The sequence below is a fragment of the Glycine max genome, chromosome 3 (genome assembly GCF_000004515.6).
Source record: "Glycine max cultivar Williams 82 chromosome 3, Glycine_max_v4.0, whole genome shotgun sequence".
NCBI classification, from domain to species: domain Eukaryota; kingdom Viridiplantae; phylum Streptophyta; class Magnoliopsida; order Fabales; family Fabaceae; genus Glycine; species Glycine max.
Window position 1 is genome coordinate 1,965,553 of NC_016090.4, and position 18,354 is coordinate 1,983,906.

General features: G+C 31.6%; 2 protein-coding genes across 3 annotated transcripts; both read left to right on the forward strand.

Moving 5' to 3' along the window:
- Positions 1-8,459: 8,459 nt before the first annotated feature.
- On the forward strand, positions 8,460-14,677 carry LOC100813775 (uncharacterized). 2 transcript variants are annotated; one of them, XM_006576327.4, is made up of 7 exons: positions 8,465-9,515; positions 12,517-12,572; positions 12,663-12,893; positions 13,154-13,445; positions 13,764-13,960; positions 14,055-14,192; positions 14,433-14,677. In XM_006576327.4, coding segments are annotated over exons 1-7 (1,875 nt in total). In that variant the 5' UTR covers positions 8,465-8,555; the 3' UTR covers positions 14,434-14,677. The 2 variants fall into 2 exon arrangements, with proteins under 2 accessions (XP_003521443.1, XP_006576390.1); XM_003521395.4 differs by having other exon boundaries at positions 8,460-9,515; positions 14,055-14,677.
- Positions 14,678-16,138: 1,461 nt separating this feature from the next.
- On the forward strand, positions 16,139-18,151 carry LOC100526922 (uncharacterized). Its single transcript, NM_001249104.1, is given in 5 exon segments — positions 16,139-16,272; positions 16,428-16,571; positions 16,676-16,771; positions 17,740-17,811; positions 17,897-18,151. Coding segments are annotated over 5 exon segments (456 nt in total). The 5' UTR covers positions 16,139-16,161; the 3' UTR covers positions 17,930-18,151.
- Positions 18,152-18,354: the final 203 nt, after the last annotated feature.

The following is an 18,354-nucleotide window of genomic DNA, read 5'->3' on the forward strand; positions in this document are numbered from 1 at the left end:
ATTGTGTCCTACTCATATTTGTAAATGAAATAATCTTCAAATTTTAATTAATTTTTGCCTTTTTAAGTACGTACCAATTTATGTCTTTTTTTCTTTTTTAATTAAATTAACTTTTGTTTACTTACTATACTATGTCATTGGTTTGAAGTATATATATATATCCATCAACAAAGTCAATGATTAAAAAGTCCTATAATTAATCATTTTTTAGTGAAATTTATTCTCTTAATTATTTTTTTTCATCTACAAAATTTAAATTTAAGATTTTATTTAAGAAATTTGAATTTAATTTTACTCAAATCAACAATATCTTATGTTTGTTAATGAAAATTAACTTAAAACTATATAAAAGAAATTTCAAAATAAAAATATATTTTTGTGTGCATATATATAAGTAATAAAAGTGATATTGAAATATCCTTTAATCATATATGATAGGATTAAATAGGTATCATAAAAAATAATTTAATTAAATTATAAGAAATAAAAGAATAAAATATAGAAAAAATGAAAATTGAACCAAAATTACACATTTAACAAATAAAGTGATTATCAAAGTTATATTTTATCCGAAATAACATGCAAAACTATTTTAGAGAAAATTAAACTAACTTTATATACCTAAATCTTCTTTTATTTGAAAATTATACACAACTTCTCGGAATCATTATGATATGCTATTTTTACACCCACATTAAGGAAATGATAATCATTTAACAAACACATGTCAAACACATGACTTTTTATTTTTAAGAATAATTTAGAAACTAAAATGTGTTTTAATTTACTAAAAAACCCTTAATAATTAGCATGTTTTTAACATTTTTCTCACCCATCCACTACAACAACATGATCAAGCTTCACAACCAACTCCATTCATTCTAGCAACCTTACTTTAGCCATCATTGAATCGCCTCCAACCCCTTTCGATCTTCCATTGATCACATCTAACCCAAGTCTCACTAAATTAGTCCACCCTTAACAACCCACCATGCCACCACCCTCATCCCCGCAAAACCACCAATTCATTGTTTATATATATACCCACCTTAGTAAAACCTAAATCAAATCCACCCCAGTAGGGTTATGTTAAAAGTTGTGAATAAAAAATGGGATTGTATTTTGGAGCTAGCTAGAGGAAGACTTTTACACATTCACGGCACATATGAAGAAATGAGAATTTGAAAAGAGAGGGTTCGAGCTAGGATTCCAGAGAAGAGGAAGATGGTGGGAAAAGGGTTTATGGGGTTATTTTACAACTCATAGTAACGCAAAATGACATCATTTGTATTTTGTTGTCAGCAAAAGGCGTTTATAGGTGCATGTAATATCTCAATAATGCAGAGGAGACGTGTGTAATTGCTAGAATGACTTTTGTGTATTTTACCACCAACCTTAGGAAAGGTTAGTGTAAGTTTGGTCAAAAGCAAAGAGCAAAGAATAATTTACAAGTACCAATTTTAAATCTCCCTTAAACCATCAAAAATCTCACTTTGTAGGCATTCCTCTCAAGGGATCCAGTTCCTTGGCCATCCAATAACTACTTGAGTTTAGGAGTTATAATTGGATAAAATTACTTGCAATTTAAACTTACAATAATCCTTTGAATTTGACTACTTTTGGCTTTGCAAACATGCAAGTGAATTTGAGGGTGTCTTCCCTTTCTTGTCAATTATTGTACCCAAAAATCTATAGTCACTTATACAAACTAAACCCCAATCATGATGCTTGTTGTGAATTTCCCAATGCTCTACACAAATCACAAATGTCAAAGCTAGCTGAAAGCCTGAAACCAGCCTGATCAATCATACACCATGACGCCGATTTCTTTAAAATCGACAGTCAAAGAGACTTGGGGTTTTTTTCCTCCTAATTTTGGACCATGAACTGGCAAATAACTGAATAGTATTACTAGCAAAATATCTCTTTTGATTTGAATTTTTTTTTAATAAATAAATGTTACATTATATTTATTTAAGTTTTGTTTTTCAAGATTTGTATAAGAAAACAAAAACATAAAACAAAGTAAACAAAAAAACAAAAAAAAAAGTATAAATAAATAAATTGAAAATATTTTTTCAAATAAAATGACCCTTGCCCAAGGGCTTTTCACTCCGTATATAGATGCATTAATTTTACTTACATGACAGATTCAGCTAGCAAATTAATTATTTCGTTCAAAACAGTTTTATTGAACCTATAAAATAACTTATAGTGCGTTTAAATTTGCATTGTTTATGTGCGTACCATCATTTTTTTCACGACAAATTCACTATATATGCAGAAGCGATTGAGAGTTGTTTCTCATTTGACATGGATTTTTACATCCGATAATTTAAATCAAACACGCATTTATAATTGCTTTTATGTTAAATATGATGTGATTCTTAGATAAACATGGATTGATGATGCTCAACTAAACATGCATGAAATGTTGTATGGTTGATTGTTTAACTTGTTAGAAGATAAAAATGATTCTATTGTTACAAATCATGTTTGACAAAGAGGATTGATTTAACATGTTACTAATTGTTTGTTAATAAATTCGTTAGAAATCATGTAGGTTCACATAGATTATGTGAGCCTACTAATGTATGTTTTTTTTTTTTTTTTTTGCTGATTTGCTTATTTCACTTAACGTGATAAGATTATTCTTGTTGTAGTATGAGATAATCTTGTAAGGGTTAGTTTTTAAAACATATTGATTGAAATATTCCCTTAACTCTTTAATCTAATTTCTTTGTCTGGTAAAAAAACATACAAAAAATCTGTTAAGACCTATACCAAATTTGTTAAACTACATTAATTATTAGGCATCTATATTGCAAACGGACTACTAAATTGGTTTAGAATATTTTTTTTAATGAATTATTAGTTTTTTTTCATAGAAAAAATCATAATTAATTGTATCTCAGATAAATTATTAAAAAATTCTAACACGTGTTTTGTACCAGACATCACTTAGCATATAGCATACAGCATGCACATACGATAAAAAGAACATATACTTGTATTTTTAAATCAATCTCACCACCAGCTGAAAATTTTCACGAGTTTGGTCTTATTATATCCTTAAAGCCCACTCTATCTATGAGAAGTGCTAGGGGCACCCAGCAATTTTACTAATACACCCAACATAACATACGAAATATCGATTTTGTTCTTTCATAAGCTTAATACAGATAGACAATCTGTATCTCATACACCGATTAATTAATGGTCCAAGCAGTGACTTTCGTATTATTAGTCCAACGCTCTAACAAACTGAATTAATAGGCCAATTATGTTATAAAATAATTAATATCGTTATATATAATACTAAAATTTCTAATGTATATTTAATGCACATGTAAATTTACATAATAAATTTTATGATAATTAATTTTTATCTAATAATTAATTTTTTTACATATATAAATTATAAATAAAAATAATAGGTTGAAAAGTTCAGACAATTGCTTTCTGCACTTTCAATGTTGCCTCCTTTGCCTTTTTAAGCTTCCTGAATGTCAATTCCGAAATCTAAAGTTACATTTTAGAATAGTCTGATTATTCCCATTTTGAAATGAAAGCTTCTTTTTGAAAAGGAATAGAACAGGTTCTAACCATTTTAAATTAATTAAAAAAAAATTAAAGGCTCTATGTTGTCTTCACAGGTTTCATGACCCTGATTGCAAATAGCCTTAAGATGTGGTTACTGTAACAAAACAGATGGAAATGGTAGACCATGGCAGTATGGCACTATTCAGCTACTTCAAGGTGAACAAAAGCAGAAGAGTAGGGAGACATTTATTTAAGAGGTTTATCACACAATAGGCATTGTAAATTAAATTTTTAGGCAGCTTATAAAATAAGGGATCTTCTCTGCTGACTACTAGACAAGACTAATTACTGTGATTTAAAATTTCATTCCAAATTACTCTCTTGTCCCTAAATATAAGACATAATTCATTAATTTAGGCTTATTAAAAAGTTAGTTAATTTAATTATGTATTAAATTTATCTATAACTATAATGTTTTTTTCAAATTTTTCCTTACTTTATTAATTTCATTACAAATTACTCCCTCCATCTCTAAATATAAAACATGATTGATTAGTTTAGGTTTATTAAGAAAATTAATTTATTGAGTTATTAGCATTAAATTTGTTTAATTATAATTTTTTTTTTAAAATTTTCCTTAACTTTATCGGAAACCTACTAATCATTTATAATCTCCAATAGGAGAGAGAGAGAGAGAAAAAGATAATTCAGTATGTTTTAGTAAAAAAAAATAATTAATATACAAGATAGATAAAATGAAATCAATAAAAAAATCTGTTGATTATATATATTATAAATAAGAGCAGATTTGGCTATAGAGAGAAGTGCATTTGACATTTTGACCCACAAAAGAAAGCCTCTCTTTTTTCTCATTTGAAAACATTAAGTAATACCTCAGAAGAACCATGTATATTGTATACAGAAATCACAATATTCTTGATCAGCATTGACTTTGTAACCACCTGTAAGCTCATCAGGAACTTGAGCTCTTCTTATCAATACCTTAATGATGCATAAGGTTATATAAGAACAACAGTAATTGTAACATTAGTGAAAGGTATTTGACAATGTCAGTTCCAATAAAGCATAATTAAGAGACAGCTGTGAACTCAAACATTTCAGAGATATAATAATGATCATTTAAAGAACTGTTTACTTAATTAGAATTAAGTTTTCTGTTTGATACTATTGAGAGATGAGAGTTAAAAACTAGGAATTAAGCTTATATGTTACCATGCTAACTAATTTTCGTGACAAGCATAAACTATCACAGGTGTAGACCTGTCATACACCAGATAATACAAATATTTTAAAATTTTGGGGATTTTCCGAAAGTGAGAGACCAAGTTATAATACAGAAGGGTAATTTGGGAATATTAAAATGTTGTGGGTGTAATTAGCAAAAATGGTGCAGGACGCAAAAGCCTAACTGAAATGGGGTAATGAAATGAAGAACAAACAGCGCACGGCCTATGTTATGTTCTTAAAAACATAGGTTTTAAGGGCGCCCACATTATGGACTTAAAAATATCACATTCTTTGTTATAAGTTTTGATAAAAATATTCTCAGAAATATTTGATTTCCAATAATATGAAATATTTATGGTTTTATTACTTCTCATTCTCATGCTAAATTGTGTGTATCTTGTAATTCCTTGAGAATAAAAATTATTCTCTACAATAACTATTCATTCCCTTTTTTTTCTTCACGTTTATTATTTTACTTTTAATTTTTAATTAAATAAGTTTTATTTTTTTCTAAAATTCCTAATTATAATGACAACCAAACATGTTCTTGAAAATAATGTTTCCAGCATAACATTTCTAGAAATATAATTTCCAAAAAAATAATTTTATAACTTTAAACAAACATCCTAAAAGTTTAGCAACATGCGCTCACAAGGACGGCTCAAAAACAAAACTAAGCACTCACAGTGAGAATGGATAAATCTCTTTAAACAGTGAGAAATGTAAAGAAGATACATTTATTTGGAAAAAAAATTATTGGTTGAAATTTATTAAATATTACAAAATTTATTAAGTTCGTATCATATTTAATGAACCTTAAAACTAAATTAAAGAGGCAACTTTTTATTGTTTCAAATTTGTGTTAAAAAAAAACAATTTTTTCAACAATTTTTTTTGGTTGGTTTAGGCAAATAAAAAACTATATTCCATTTTTTTTCATATAATTTCTACATGGGATATTATTATGTGGAGTACAACTCGTGGAAAGCGTGGACTTGGTGAAATGCATGGCTCAAATTAATCTTTGCACCAAAAGATGACAACATCACTTTTCAATCACACAAAGGGATAAATAAATAAAACCAAATGAATCCCATTGGCGAATATGCCAAATGTGGCGAAGTTAACACCAAAAGTCGTGAATCTTGAGGTTCAGCTCAAGTCTCATAAAATTAATGTTCTTTATATACATGCATAATTTTTAGTGTAGTTTATTAGTTAGTTGGGGGAGGTTAAGACGGTTTGGTTCTGCAATTGCCAAACCTTGTATTGTGTTGTTCATCTTTGATTGTGTCCGAGTCAAACAGTGGATAAAGATAGAAACACAATGCTGATTCCACTTGTTGGAGAGACAATTTGACTCTTGATCTTGTCAACGCAACACAATTTTACAAACCTAGTCAACCAATATATAATTTAGGAGGCAACTTTCCTTTTTACAAGAAGCACAAGCATACCCTAATTTTTTTTTTCTAATGCACCCTTTTGGCATGTTATATTTTACAAGAGTAATTATATATAAACAATATATATGCCAGCAACACATTTTTTTAACACACTCGTGTATATTTCGTTGAAATTTATTAAAATTTATGAGTTTTATTCCTTACATAAACAATCTTATATATATCAAATATTTTATTTGAATATCATAGAAATTAAATGGTATTTTCAGATTTCAAACTAAGTCAAAACTATTACTGTATGAAAAAATTCAAAACTACTTATTAAACCGAAATAATAATTATATAAATTGATCCAAATACTTGATAATATTATTTATTATTTCTTCTTATTTTTTAATCATATTATATTAATCTAGGTATCAATTAGAGCTTAAGTATTGAAATTTCTTTTTATCATATACCGATCAAGTTATGGTCTTCTTTTAGCCTCTATGTATTATCGCGCTTAAGACTAAGAGATTGTGTATCCAATCATATGTTGATTGAGTTATGATGTTCTTTTAGCCTTTACACTCTATCACACTAGAGGCCAAGGGGTTGTGTATCCCTCACAGTCATATATTGACTAACATGATTTTTTTGTCTTCTTTTAGCCTCTATACACTATCATACTTGAAATTGAGGGGTTGTGTAACTTTTCAATCATATGCGGGCAAAGTTGTGGCTTAATCATGAATGTTAGGTCGTTGACCGAGTCATTGTCCACATGTCAACCGACCTCATCAAGGTAGCAAGAATCAAAAACACTTTGGTCTTATCCCAAAGTCACGTCAATGTTATTGGTATAATTGCCTAAGATACACACTACGATCTCAAATTGAATAACTGTTACATTGATTACAAAAAATCATTCCTAAAATATCACAATCTAATTGAATGCGATTGTAGGTGTATAATCTAACACTTGACCTAGATACCAAACATATTATACTTTCCCACTTAAATGCTTTTAGATTAGATGTTCAATCTCTTACTCCCAATCTAGTTAGATACCAAACATATTATACTTTCCCACTTGACCTAGATATCAGACATATTATACTTCCCCACTTGATCAAGTCATTGTCCACATGTCGATCAATCTCATCAAGGGAGCAAGAATCAAAAACACTTTGACCTTATCTCAAAGTCAGGTCAATGTTATTGGTGTAATTGTCTAAGATACACACTACGATCTCAAATTGAATAATAGTAATCATTCCTAAAATATCACAATCTAATTGAATGTGATTGTAGATATATAATCTAGCACTAGATACTAGAAATATTATACTTTCCCACTTAAATGCTTTTAGATTAGATGTTCAATCTCATTGTCCCAATCTAGCTAGAGGAACAAGTATCTACAAATGATTTCCCATTTTATAATACAATGTGGCATGAAACATACAAAAGGGCATCTTGGTCAATAAAATATCTTCTCCATTGGTCGCTGCCGGCACCAATAGCTGCTTCCGTTGTGCTTCATCGGTCTCTCTCCTGAGGAGACTCTTTCTCTGCACATCTCATCTACACTTGCGTGTTGGAATTTTGGAATGAAGGGACTCCATACACTTGCTGAGACTGACGTCAAATACATACTTAATTTTCCTTCTTTTTATTTCACACGGTTTTGTTTGAAAATGAGTAACCATTTATTTCGATTAACAGTGACATTCATCAAATTAACTTTTTAAAATTATTTTGTGTGCTTAAATAACATTATAAAAGTAAATTTATTAAAAAATCTTTGTTTTTTCATATAACAAAATATAACAGGTGATTTTGCAGCCGTCCAACTTACCATTACAATAATATCTATATTTTTTGTGTGTGCGCATGTTAGAACAATATCTTTACGAATTACGACCCTCTTCGTACATTCAATAAAAACATATATTGAGTTAAGTATTTTTTATAAAATATTTTCGGTTAAATATATTTTTTTTATAGTTCGGCAGAATAATATCTATAGTTCTTTAATTACGACCCTTTACATAATTAAATAATATTTAATTTCTAAAATTTCAGTTTTAATATCACCATTTAATTCATCCAATAAAAACATATGTTGGGTTAAATATTATTTATACATGTAAAATGAGTAAATTTGACTTTAGTCTTTGTAAAAGGTTGTTTTTTTTATGGCTCTAAAGTCTAAAATTAATATTTTTTTTTATTTCTATTGTTATATACTAATTCCTTAATTTATATTCTTAAGGCACTCATTGAATTTTGAATCCATTATCATTTCCAAATCCTCCACTCCATAAAAACCCCTTCTCTTTTCTTTTTTCCTCCTAAGATTCTTTCTCCATAATGGGTTCCGAAGAGAACGGCACGGAAATTCAAATTCAGAATCCAACACACACACAAACACAACAACATAGTAATCCTAATAATATTGCTTCACCCGAAATCCACGCTAACACCTCCAACAACCAAATTGAAATCACTTCCCATTATGGCGGTGACGACGCCGAGAGTGACAGGCATGTAACTCTAGTAGTCCACCCTCATTCCCTTCTCCCCATGCCCGTGCCACCGCAGAGTTTCAAATCCAACGAAAACGATGCCGTTTCGTCGAACGACTCGAACTTCTCCGTCGGAAGCTTCCTCCGCCAGCGCAGCAGCCACCTCTCCGCCGCGATCGTGAAGCGCGTCTCCTCTCTCCGCCAATCCATGGAAGAAAAAACCAACGACGACGAGGAAGAGAATCTCGAAGTCACGGAGTTCAGCCTTTCCGGCGTCAAGGTCACGGTGACGCCGAAGCCGGAAGAGGAAAAGGAAACCTCGTTTAAAGGACGCATCAGCTTCTTCTCGAAATCTAATTGCAGAGACTGCACCGCGGTGAGAAGATTCTTCAAAGAGAAAGGAATAAGATACGTCGAGATAAACGTCGACGTTTTCGGCGAGAGAGAACGCGAGCTTCGTGAGCGAACCGGGAGCGGTTCCGTGCCGCAAATTTTCTTCAACGAGAAGCTGATCGGAGGTTTGGTGGCGCTGAACTCGCTGCGGAACAGCGGAGAGTTCGACCGGAGAGTGGCGGAGATTGTCGCCGGGAAGGTCGCCGGCGGCGATTCGCCGGCGCCGCCGGTGTATGGGTTTGATTATGTGGAGGAAGAGCGCGCTGACGAGATGGTTGGGGTGGTTAGGGTTTTGAGGCTGAGATTGCCGATTCAGGATCGGTTGAGGAGGATGAAGATGGTGAAGAACTGCTTCCAAGGGAACGAGTTGGTGGAGGCGCTGCTTCAGAACTTCCACTGCGCGCGTAACGAGGTACGTACGCTTCCTTCGTATACCCACCGTATGCCTACGTATTTTTATTGTTATTTTCATTTTTTTATTGATAGTATTGTCATCGTATGAGTATCTGATTAATTTTAATTTTAACGGCCACGATAATATCACTGTTAAAGAAAAATGCCAGTGTTATACTTAATTGCACTGTTAAATTATAGTAATATCACCGTTTATTTAGGAGAGAATAGTGAATTTTATTCCAATAAATTGATTCGAATTTATCATAAAAATTAGTAGAGTCCATTTTTTATACAATTCTTTTGAATGCAATTTTTTTATAATTGATTCGAATTTATTATAAAAATTAGTAGAGTCCATTTCTTATTTATAAGTTTATATTTGTAATTTTCAATAAATTTTAAATAATAATAAAACGTGTCTTAAAAAAGAAGGTTTCTAGTGTCCCGCCATTGTTAAAAGGTTCGTTAGTTTTAGATAATGACTTAATTGCTCTATTATGTTATTTTCTCAATTTTAAAAAATTTAACTCTTAATATTTTAATTCATACGTTAAGTTAGTATATAATATTTGATAGAAATATTGACATAAAATTCTATGCACACTATACAATGATGTCAATTTTTTCCTGTTAACGTAATATTTTATTATATCATCATATTAGTTTTTTTGATATTAGATGTTAAATTAATGTCAATTAAAATTATATAATTAAAATAATGAGATTAAATTTGTAAAAAAACTGAAAAAAGTGGGACATTGAGAAAGTAGACTATCAAAAAGAGCGTATAATAGTTGAAATTTGTAATGAGTGGGCTATGGGGAGATAAGGAAGTGAGATATGGCAAAGAATGAGGCTTTTGATTGTTTTATGGGCAGAAGCTTTTGGATATGGCAAAGAAACATAAGCTGTAATAATGACACACATGGGGCATACGATCATAACAATGCTCGTGTCTTGGAGGGTTATGATTTGGTTTCCAAAATGATGAGGCCTAAGTATAAATGTATAATATTTTATCGAGATAAGTAGGTTCAAAACGGCTCTACAACAATTTTTTGTTTTTTATGCTAAAGGGGAGAGGGGAGGAAAAGGGAAGCTGGGAAGGGGTTTGTTTAAAAGTAGCCTAATAAGATGGTATAAATAGAATGTTTGAAAATATATTTCATTGGTTTTGATTTAAAAAAGTTATACTGTTAATTAGTAAAAAAAATGTATCTTTAATATTATTCATTTTATAATGACATCCTTTTTTTTTTCCTCTTAAATTTGAAGGTGGTTACATTTAAATATTTCCATTAAATTTGGTAATATGATAGTATATAATATTATTCATTAAGTTTCCCATTCCATGAGCTTCTACAATTTGTAAAGTCAACCTAGTTACACAACAGGGGTCCCAGGCTCAAATGGGAAATTTTGTTGGCTGCCATGTGCCACTCACATCCAATGGAACAGTCAAACTCACATTTTCATATTTTGACTTTTTTTTTCTTTAGTGGATTGGGTATTCCTTGCTCAGGGACTCTTCACTTGAAGTAATGAAATTCATTTAAAGGATTCATATTTTTTTAACATGTACATGAGTCAAGAATCGAAGCTATGAGCATGAGCCAAAAATTTTCAATCCTATCTTCAATTTTTTTTTAAAAAAAAATTATTTTTTCCGCAGCTACTTTGCGGTATGTCACGGGATGTTTTATCATAAAATAAAATATTAACCCGCTTCATTTGTAAATAAAACAAAAAATTAATTATGAGTTTCTTACAAAGTCATGCTTGGCTCGTTCGGCACGGCATTTTGGTAATCAGCCACTTGGGTTTCGTCAATAGCTAAAATCTCATGGACTTTTTCCACTATAAATTAAAAAAATTCAACAGCTTTTAATTCAATGGCTTTTAATTCAATTTGGGAGTGGTGCATTTAAACTAATGATAACACAAGGTGGTAGTGGGGAAAATAGAGTATCATATCGTGATTTATCCTAGTCGAAAGGCAAACTACGTGCGCAACATTTAGCAAAATTCAACCACAAATGAGAGACATTATGGCTGCCGTTAATATTTGGTGGTTGAGGATTGGCACGCCATAATTGTTAATTAGTGTATGAATTTTACTCTCTGAATATGATATTTTATGTCCCACTTTCAAATAGTAGAACTTATGTTTCAGTGATGATCTGCCGTCTTAGGAAGGTTAATTGTAAATTTTAAATAAAATATATTAAAAATATTAGAAAATCTAATATTTTGAGTTTTTTTATAATAAATTAAATGGGAAGAGTGGTGATTGTTGGTATGTGTGTGGTGATAATTTTTAAATTAAGTGACTTTTAGAAATGGAAAAAGTAGTTGATTTTTATTTATAAAAGTAATTTAGAACTAATTCACCACCACGATAAATAAAGGTACTTGCAAAGAAAAGAGGCACCTAAAATAAAAGAGGCCATGTACCTAAGCAGAGATATATGAGTCTTAGAGACATGAGACATTCTCTTATGAACAAAAAATGTTATTATTCCTAGTAGCTCAAGAACTAATTAGGATTGTAGAGTGATAATCTCTTATGATACCCTGTTGAAAAAAGTTTTTCAAATTTGTCTATACTATAAAGCATGTAAACTTTAACTATGATAACATAAAAAAATATTAATAACACATTCTCTTGAACACTCTTTTATATTTGTTCAAATTTAATGGAAATCATGAAATTTGTGGTTCCCACTTCTCATTCAATCAGTTTTAGTGTTTTACTTGTGATTTTATAGTTTTGTTTTTTTTTTTTTATAAAATTTGACCAATAGTAGAGAATAGAGAGTAAGCTGGAAGGAGTGCATTAGAAAGTGTATTGTTAAGGCTAACACTCTTAAGAAGTATATATGAAACCACCTAAAATCCTTGTATTTTCATTGTATTCTCTATTACACTACAAAGTCTTCCCATTTTTATCCCTGCTGTTTGTGGTTTTTCTTCAACACCCTGAAACTAAAGTGTTTGTATTCCAAACTAACATATAGGCCGTTGAGATCGGGAAACAATTATCCAAGAAGCACTTCATCCATCATGTTTTCGGGTAAGAAAAGAGCTTTTAAGCCTAATATTTCAATGTGAATCGCAGTCTTTTGGTTATTGTCTTACCGGCATTGGTAACTTTCTTCTGCAGGGAAAATGACTTCGAGGAGGGAAATCACTTATACCGTTTCCTCGAGCATGAACCCTTTATCCCCAGATGCTTTAATTTTCATGGTACCACAAATGATAGTGAACCAAAGCCTGCAGATTCAATATTCGTGAGGCTTACCAAGATTATGTCTGCCATTCTTGAGTCTTATGCCTCTGATGATAGGCAACATGTTGATTATGAGGCCATTAGCAGAAGCGAAGAATTTCGTAGGTATGGTAGCACTAATGTAATGTTCTTAGTTTTTTATTGTTTCTTTTGTTGCATAATGTGAATGCAAATGCTTTTCAAATATGTTCACCTATTAATCGATTATAATTTTGTGATTGAGTCAACTGTGAAATCTGCAATGCCTACTGTTCACAGTTTTACGGTGGCTCCATCTCTAGTTTTCCAGTTTTTTTCTCTATTTATAATTAACATCTGATTATTGTCTAGAGTTATTATCTTACTAATTTTTCTTCTAACTGCAGGTACGTAAATTTGACTCAGGATCTGCAGCGAGTGAATCTCTTGGAATTATCAGAAAACGAGAAGCTTGCATTCTTCTTAAATTTATATAATGCTATGGTCATCCATGCTGTTATTAGCGTAGGGTGTCCAGAAGGTGCAATTGATAGGAGATCCTTCTTCAGTGATTTCCAGTATCTGGTTGGAGGGCACCCTTATTCTCTTAATATGATTAAAAATGGTATCCTCAGATGCAATCGGAGGTCACCATATTCCTTAGTAAAGCCCTTTAGCACAGGAGACAAGCGGTTAGAGGTAAATAACTTTCTGTTTTCAGTTTTTGAGACATATATAACATACATGGTGTTAGCCCTCAGACCCTATATAAGATTAAAACCGGTTCAGTGTTATGTATTATGCTTATCATGGAATTTTAAAAACATGTTTTATTTTTCAATTTTTTTTCTTCTTCACAGAATTGAAGTCTTAACTTTTCTGTCCTAGTTTTTCATTAATTGTTTTATCCTAACCTTAAATTGTTATCTCCCATGTTAACAATTACTGCTTACCATTTATATACTAAGATTCACTATGATTACCAAGATAGATTAACTTGATCCTGACAAATTGCAGGTTGCTCTTATCAAGTTGAATCCGCTATTACACTTTGGACTTTGTAATGGTACAAAGTCTAGCCCAAACGTTAGGTTCTTCACACCACATAGAGTTGTAGATGAATTAAGAGGTGCTGCAAGAGAGTTCTTTGAGAACCATGGAATTGAAGTGGACCTGGAGAAGAGAACGGTTTATCTAACTCGGATTTTCAAGTGGTAATTAAGCAGTTCGAACATTTCTGGAGTATTGATTCAGACTTGAATTAAGTTTTTAGCTCTCTTCATATGATTCTTTTTTTCACCTTGGCAGGTTCAGTGGGGATTTTGGACAAGAGAAAGAAATATTGTTGTGGATAATTAATTACTTGGATCCAAATAAAGCCGGTCTTGTGACACATCTCATGGGAGATAGTGGACCAGTTCACATCTCTTACCAGAATTATGATTGGTCAATAAATTCTTGATTAGTTTTGATTCAGCTACTGATTATTACACTTTTACCAGATTGTGGCATCTTATCTTATTCCATCCAAAAGGAGAGAGAATTTAAGTGATTTGATACCGAAACAGATTATTGTAGATGTGATATCATTTTTGCACACCACATGTGCAGACCATTTAAGTTATATGTAGAAACTCTAGATCATACATAGTTTGAATTGAGGTTTTTCTTTTCTTTTTTTTTCAGAAAAAAAAAGATCGTGGGCATTGATAAATACAAATTCTTAGGTAGGAACTGATTTTATAGAGAGTTGGCTATATGATGACGCTGTAAAAGCGCTTTGGAGTTGTAGAATGAAGTCCTGGACTTGTTTCTTCGTCTGGTGTTTAAATTCATAAAGTCTGGAGCTTTTCCCCTGTAAATATCACTGAACTTGTATGGTGTCGTGAAGGTTGTTGATGTTAATTATGTCATGAGAAAGTTTATTAGGAGAACTTGTTTGTATTAAGTTGCATATCATTCTCTTCTTACTTTCTTTTTTTCCAAGTAATTGCATATCATTCTCATAGAGAGTAAGAATACAACATAAGACATTGACGTGATGGGAGTTATAAGATTGATTTCATGTTTGAAAAAGAGAAGAGTAGGAGGGGCCGGGGTTAAAATCTCTTTCATTAACAAAAATTAATATGATAACAACTCATATTTGTTGATAAAAAATAATATTGAAATGATTTTTTAATTGATCATGATATTAGTACAAATAGAATAAAGTATTCAACGTTGGAAATAGTAACTAATATTTGTTGGAGATTGTTAGGGTATACAAAATGAGTATTTCTCTTCCAGCATTATTGATTCCGTATTAGGATTCAAATTTTGGATCATTTGACTAAGAAACGTAAGTCATTACTAGTGATGTCAATCAATGTTGATATATTGATGTGATATGATACCATTGACATTCATAGAAAAATGACAAATTCTAAAATTATAGAATATAACATGATTATTTTTTTGTTATTAGGACATTGTTGCAAAAGTGTGAAATATCTACTAATTATGTTGATGATTAATCTTCCTTAAAAAATCCTAATTAGTAATCTTAGGTGAGATTTTCTCTCCCCAGCTGCATTAGTTTTACCCATGAATTTAAAATTTTGCTTAAGGAGATCAAACTAAGATTCACTTAGACTAAGATTTGTTGGTAGAATATAACCTGATTATAATACGATATGTAAAATTAATTTAAAATTAAAATATATACAATATTTAAAACACAATATAGAATTGAAATTGTAAAAGAAGATGAGTAATAATACTCACAAAAGTGTTACAATTTATCTAATTAGTGAATATAATTTTGGGTGGTAAAATGGGTTGGATCCGTTGAGTTACTAAATTTAATTTTCTTTTGTGGGGACAAATTAAGGAAATGCTTACTTTTCTTTTTTATTTTTTTATTTCAATTTTTAATTACAAACTTGTTTACAAAGATTTGTACAAATTAAGGATACACAAAATTAAGAACTAGATCAAAATTATGAATTTTTCAAAATTTAGAAAATAAAATGGAAGCCTAAGAGTTGAAGGGAATTAAAATTTCAATTTAGCCTAAAACAAAGTAAATACAAAATTTCACAATTCAAATTTTGTCCAATTATACAGTGAAAATAAGTTTTCATAATGTAAAAAAGAGGTGTGAAATCATAATACATAACCGAAACATGTTTTCATAGTATATGTACACCCTACTACACAACGAAAATAAGTAAATTTCCGGTGATAGACATTTGTGTCAAACAAAATAACACGAATGCCATGGGGGGTGCCAATAGCAACCCACAATAGGGGCTAGAGAGAGAGAGGAGGCCCAAAAGGGAAGAAAGAAAGATAGTAATATGATTTCATTTGAGAGTATTTGAGTTGCGGCACAAACCATTCACTGTGTCGGAAAAAGAAGAAGAGAAAAAAGATGAGCGACGGAGGAAAACGACAAGGTGGAAGAGCGTTGCCGCCGCCGCCAAGAGGCCCTCCGCCTCCTCCCCCCTCTCGCCCTCGCCTCGAACCCGTCGATCGCGAAAAGGTACTCACTCTTCCTTCTTCTTCTTCTTCTTCTTCTTCTTCAGGAGAGAGATGCGAAGAGGAAAAAGGTTCGATTTTTCTGCTAAGAAAACCTAACAAACTAATATTTTTGGATAAAAATAAATAAAAAGTCTTCCTTCCTTTTGTTTCTTTCAGACATGTCCGTTACTGCTGCGAGTGTTCACTAAGATTGGGAGTCACCATTCCATGGAAGACTTTGCCGTCAGAGGCAAAGAGCCCAAAGACGAGGTTCAGATTTACACCTGGAAGGACGCTACTCTCCGAGAACTCACCGATCTTGTAATTTCTCAATTTGACCTAATGTTTCGTTCTTCACTCCATTTTTTTCCTTCCTTTATTGCCCTTTATGCTTATGGTTCACTCACTCACTGTGTTTTGCGAAGGTCAAAGAAGTTGCTCCGGCTGCAAGGAGAAGAAACGCCAAACTCTCCTTCGCCTTTGTATTCCCCGACAAAAACGGCCGTTTCAAAGTTCAAGAGGTAATCGATCTTCTCTCTCTGCTTAGGGTTTGTTGCCATCACTTTTTTTGTTTTTTTTTCCCTGGCTTTGTATGCATAATAATAATAATAATAATAACAATAATAATATACTATGATTATGTATCCAAGTTTGAGGATGATGCCTATTGCTTTGATTGTGAAGTAACTACTACAGTTGCTACCCATGAGTGTGGACACATAAAGCTCAAGTTTTTTAAATTGCATTCACGGTCGCTGTTGCAGTTTTGTTGCAATCTTTGATATTGCAGTGTAGTTGTGGAGAGACCAAAAAACCCTGATAATCGTGGCTGCAATTGCAGTTGTGGACTGTTTTTTAAAACCTTGATGAAACCTGAATTCCTGATATGTTATGAAGTGGAATTCTGAACTTGACTAGTCTTTTTTTTATCCTCCCAGTGGAATAGGGCACAGGTCAAATGTGGTGTCTAGGTTAATATATTAGTATTTCAATGCAAGCAAATTGTAATATATGTGTAGACTCAATTGTCTTAGGACTTGTTGCTTGTTTGTGTGTTTTCAAAGGTGCTGTAGGAATGCCATTGTGGTTCAGGCAACCCATGGCTTTTGCACATGTGATGTGAAAAATTCTCTAAATGTCCAGCAGCTATCCAACTTGCTAACTATGAATGTTGAAGGGATAAAATAGTTAGAATGTTAAAAGAATAACTATGCAAAATTTAAAATGTTTTACTGTTTTCTTTTCCAAATCTTAAGGCATTCTCTTTTTAGGGTGGTGTTAATTGGAAATTACTTTAGCTACCTTATAATTCTTTGAGCTTGTTGTGGATGTATGAATATAATTGGGTCAATTCCTTGCTCAATCCCCGTTGCCAAACAAGCACTAATAGTTTTAAGTTTTAACTGACTGTTGTTATTATGAGTAATGGCCTTCATATTGAATCAATTATCAATCTCATATTTTGTATTTTCTACTTTTGTTCATGAAGGTGGGCAAGACATTATCTTATGGAAATGGAAGATTAGATGATGGCAAGGCTTTAGCCGAACTTGGTTTTGAAGTAAAAGATTTTTTTTCTTCTTTTCTCGAATTTATGCTTGATCTTTTCACAAATTCTGTTGCTGACCCAGTTCGTAAATGTGCAGATCGGTGACTACTTGGATGTGGCTATTCTGTAGTTTATTATGGATACTTGCATGTGGCTGGTTATGTTTGAAGGCCTTGAAACACTTATTTTAGAGTTAAGAAGACTGTAATCGTGGAAATGTTTAGCTGTTAATGTTTACATGAACTAAAAAGAGGTCCAGTTTCTCTGGTTGCAAAAATGATAGATTGAAGATTGTAATGCCTATATTTTTTATCACGGTCCCTTCCTGGTTCTTTTGTTCACCTCAAGATAAAAGGAAAGGATGATGTTTATGGGTGAGAATCATTGGTTTCGTGATTCAATGGTAATAAATCTAATAAGCAAAGTGGTATCGAGTTTTTAGTATATTTAGCATAATTACCTAAACTAGATGAAATGTAGGTTTTTCCATCTACCCCCTAATTTGACTAATTAGCGAGGGTTAGATGCACACTATTGAGCATAGTTTTCTTTCGT

What these genes read in the sequence shown, in the direction of transcription:
- LOC100813775 (XM_003521395.4), top strand. Translation starts at nt 8,556, where the DNA reads ATGGGTTCCGAAGAGAACGGCACGGAAATTCAAATTCAGAATCCAACA. An exon ending in CAGGAGACAAGCGGTTAGAG is followed by an intron (nt 13,446 to 13,763) that starts GTAAATAACTTT and finishes GACAAATTGCAG; the next exon opens with GTTGCTCTTATCAAGTTGAA. An exon ending in CTAACTCGGATTTTCAAGTG is followed by an intron (nt 13,961 to 14,054) that starts GTAATTAAGCAG and finishes TCACCTTGGCAG; the next exon opens with GTTCAGTGGGGATTTTGGAC.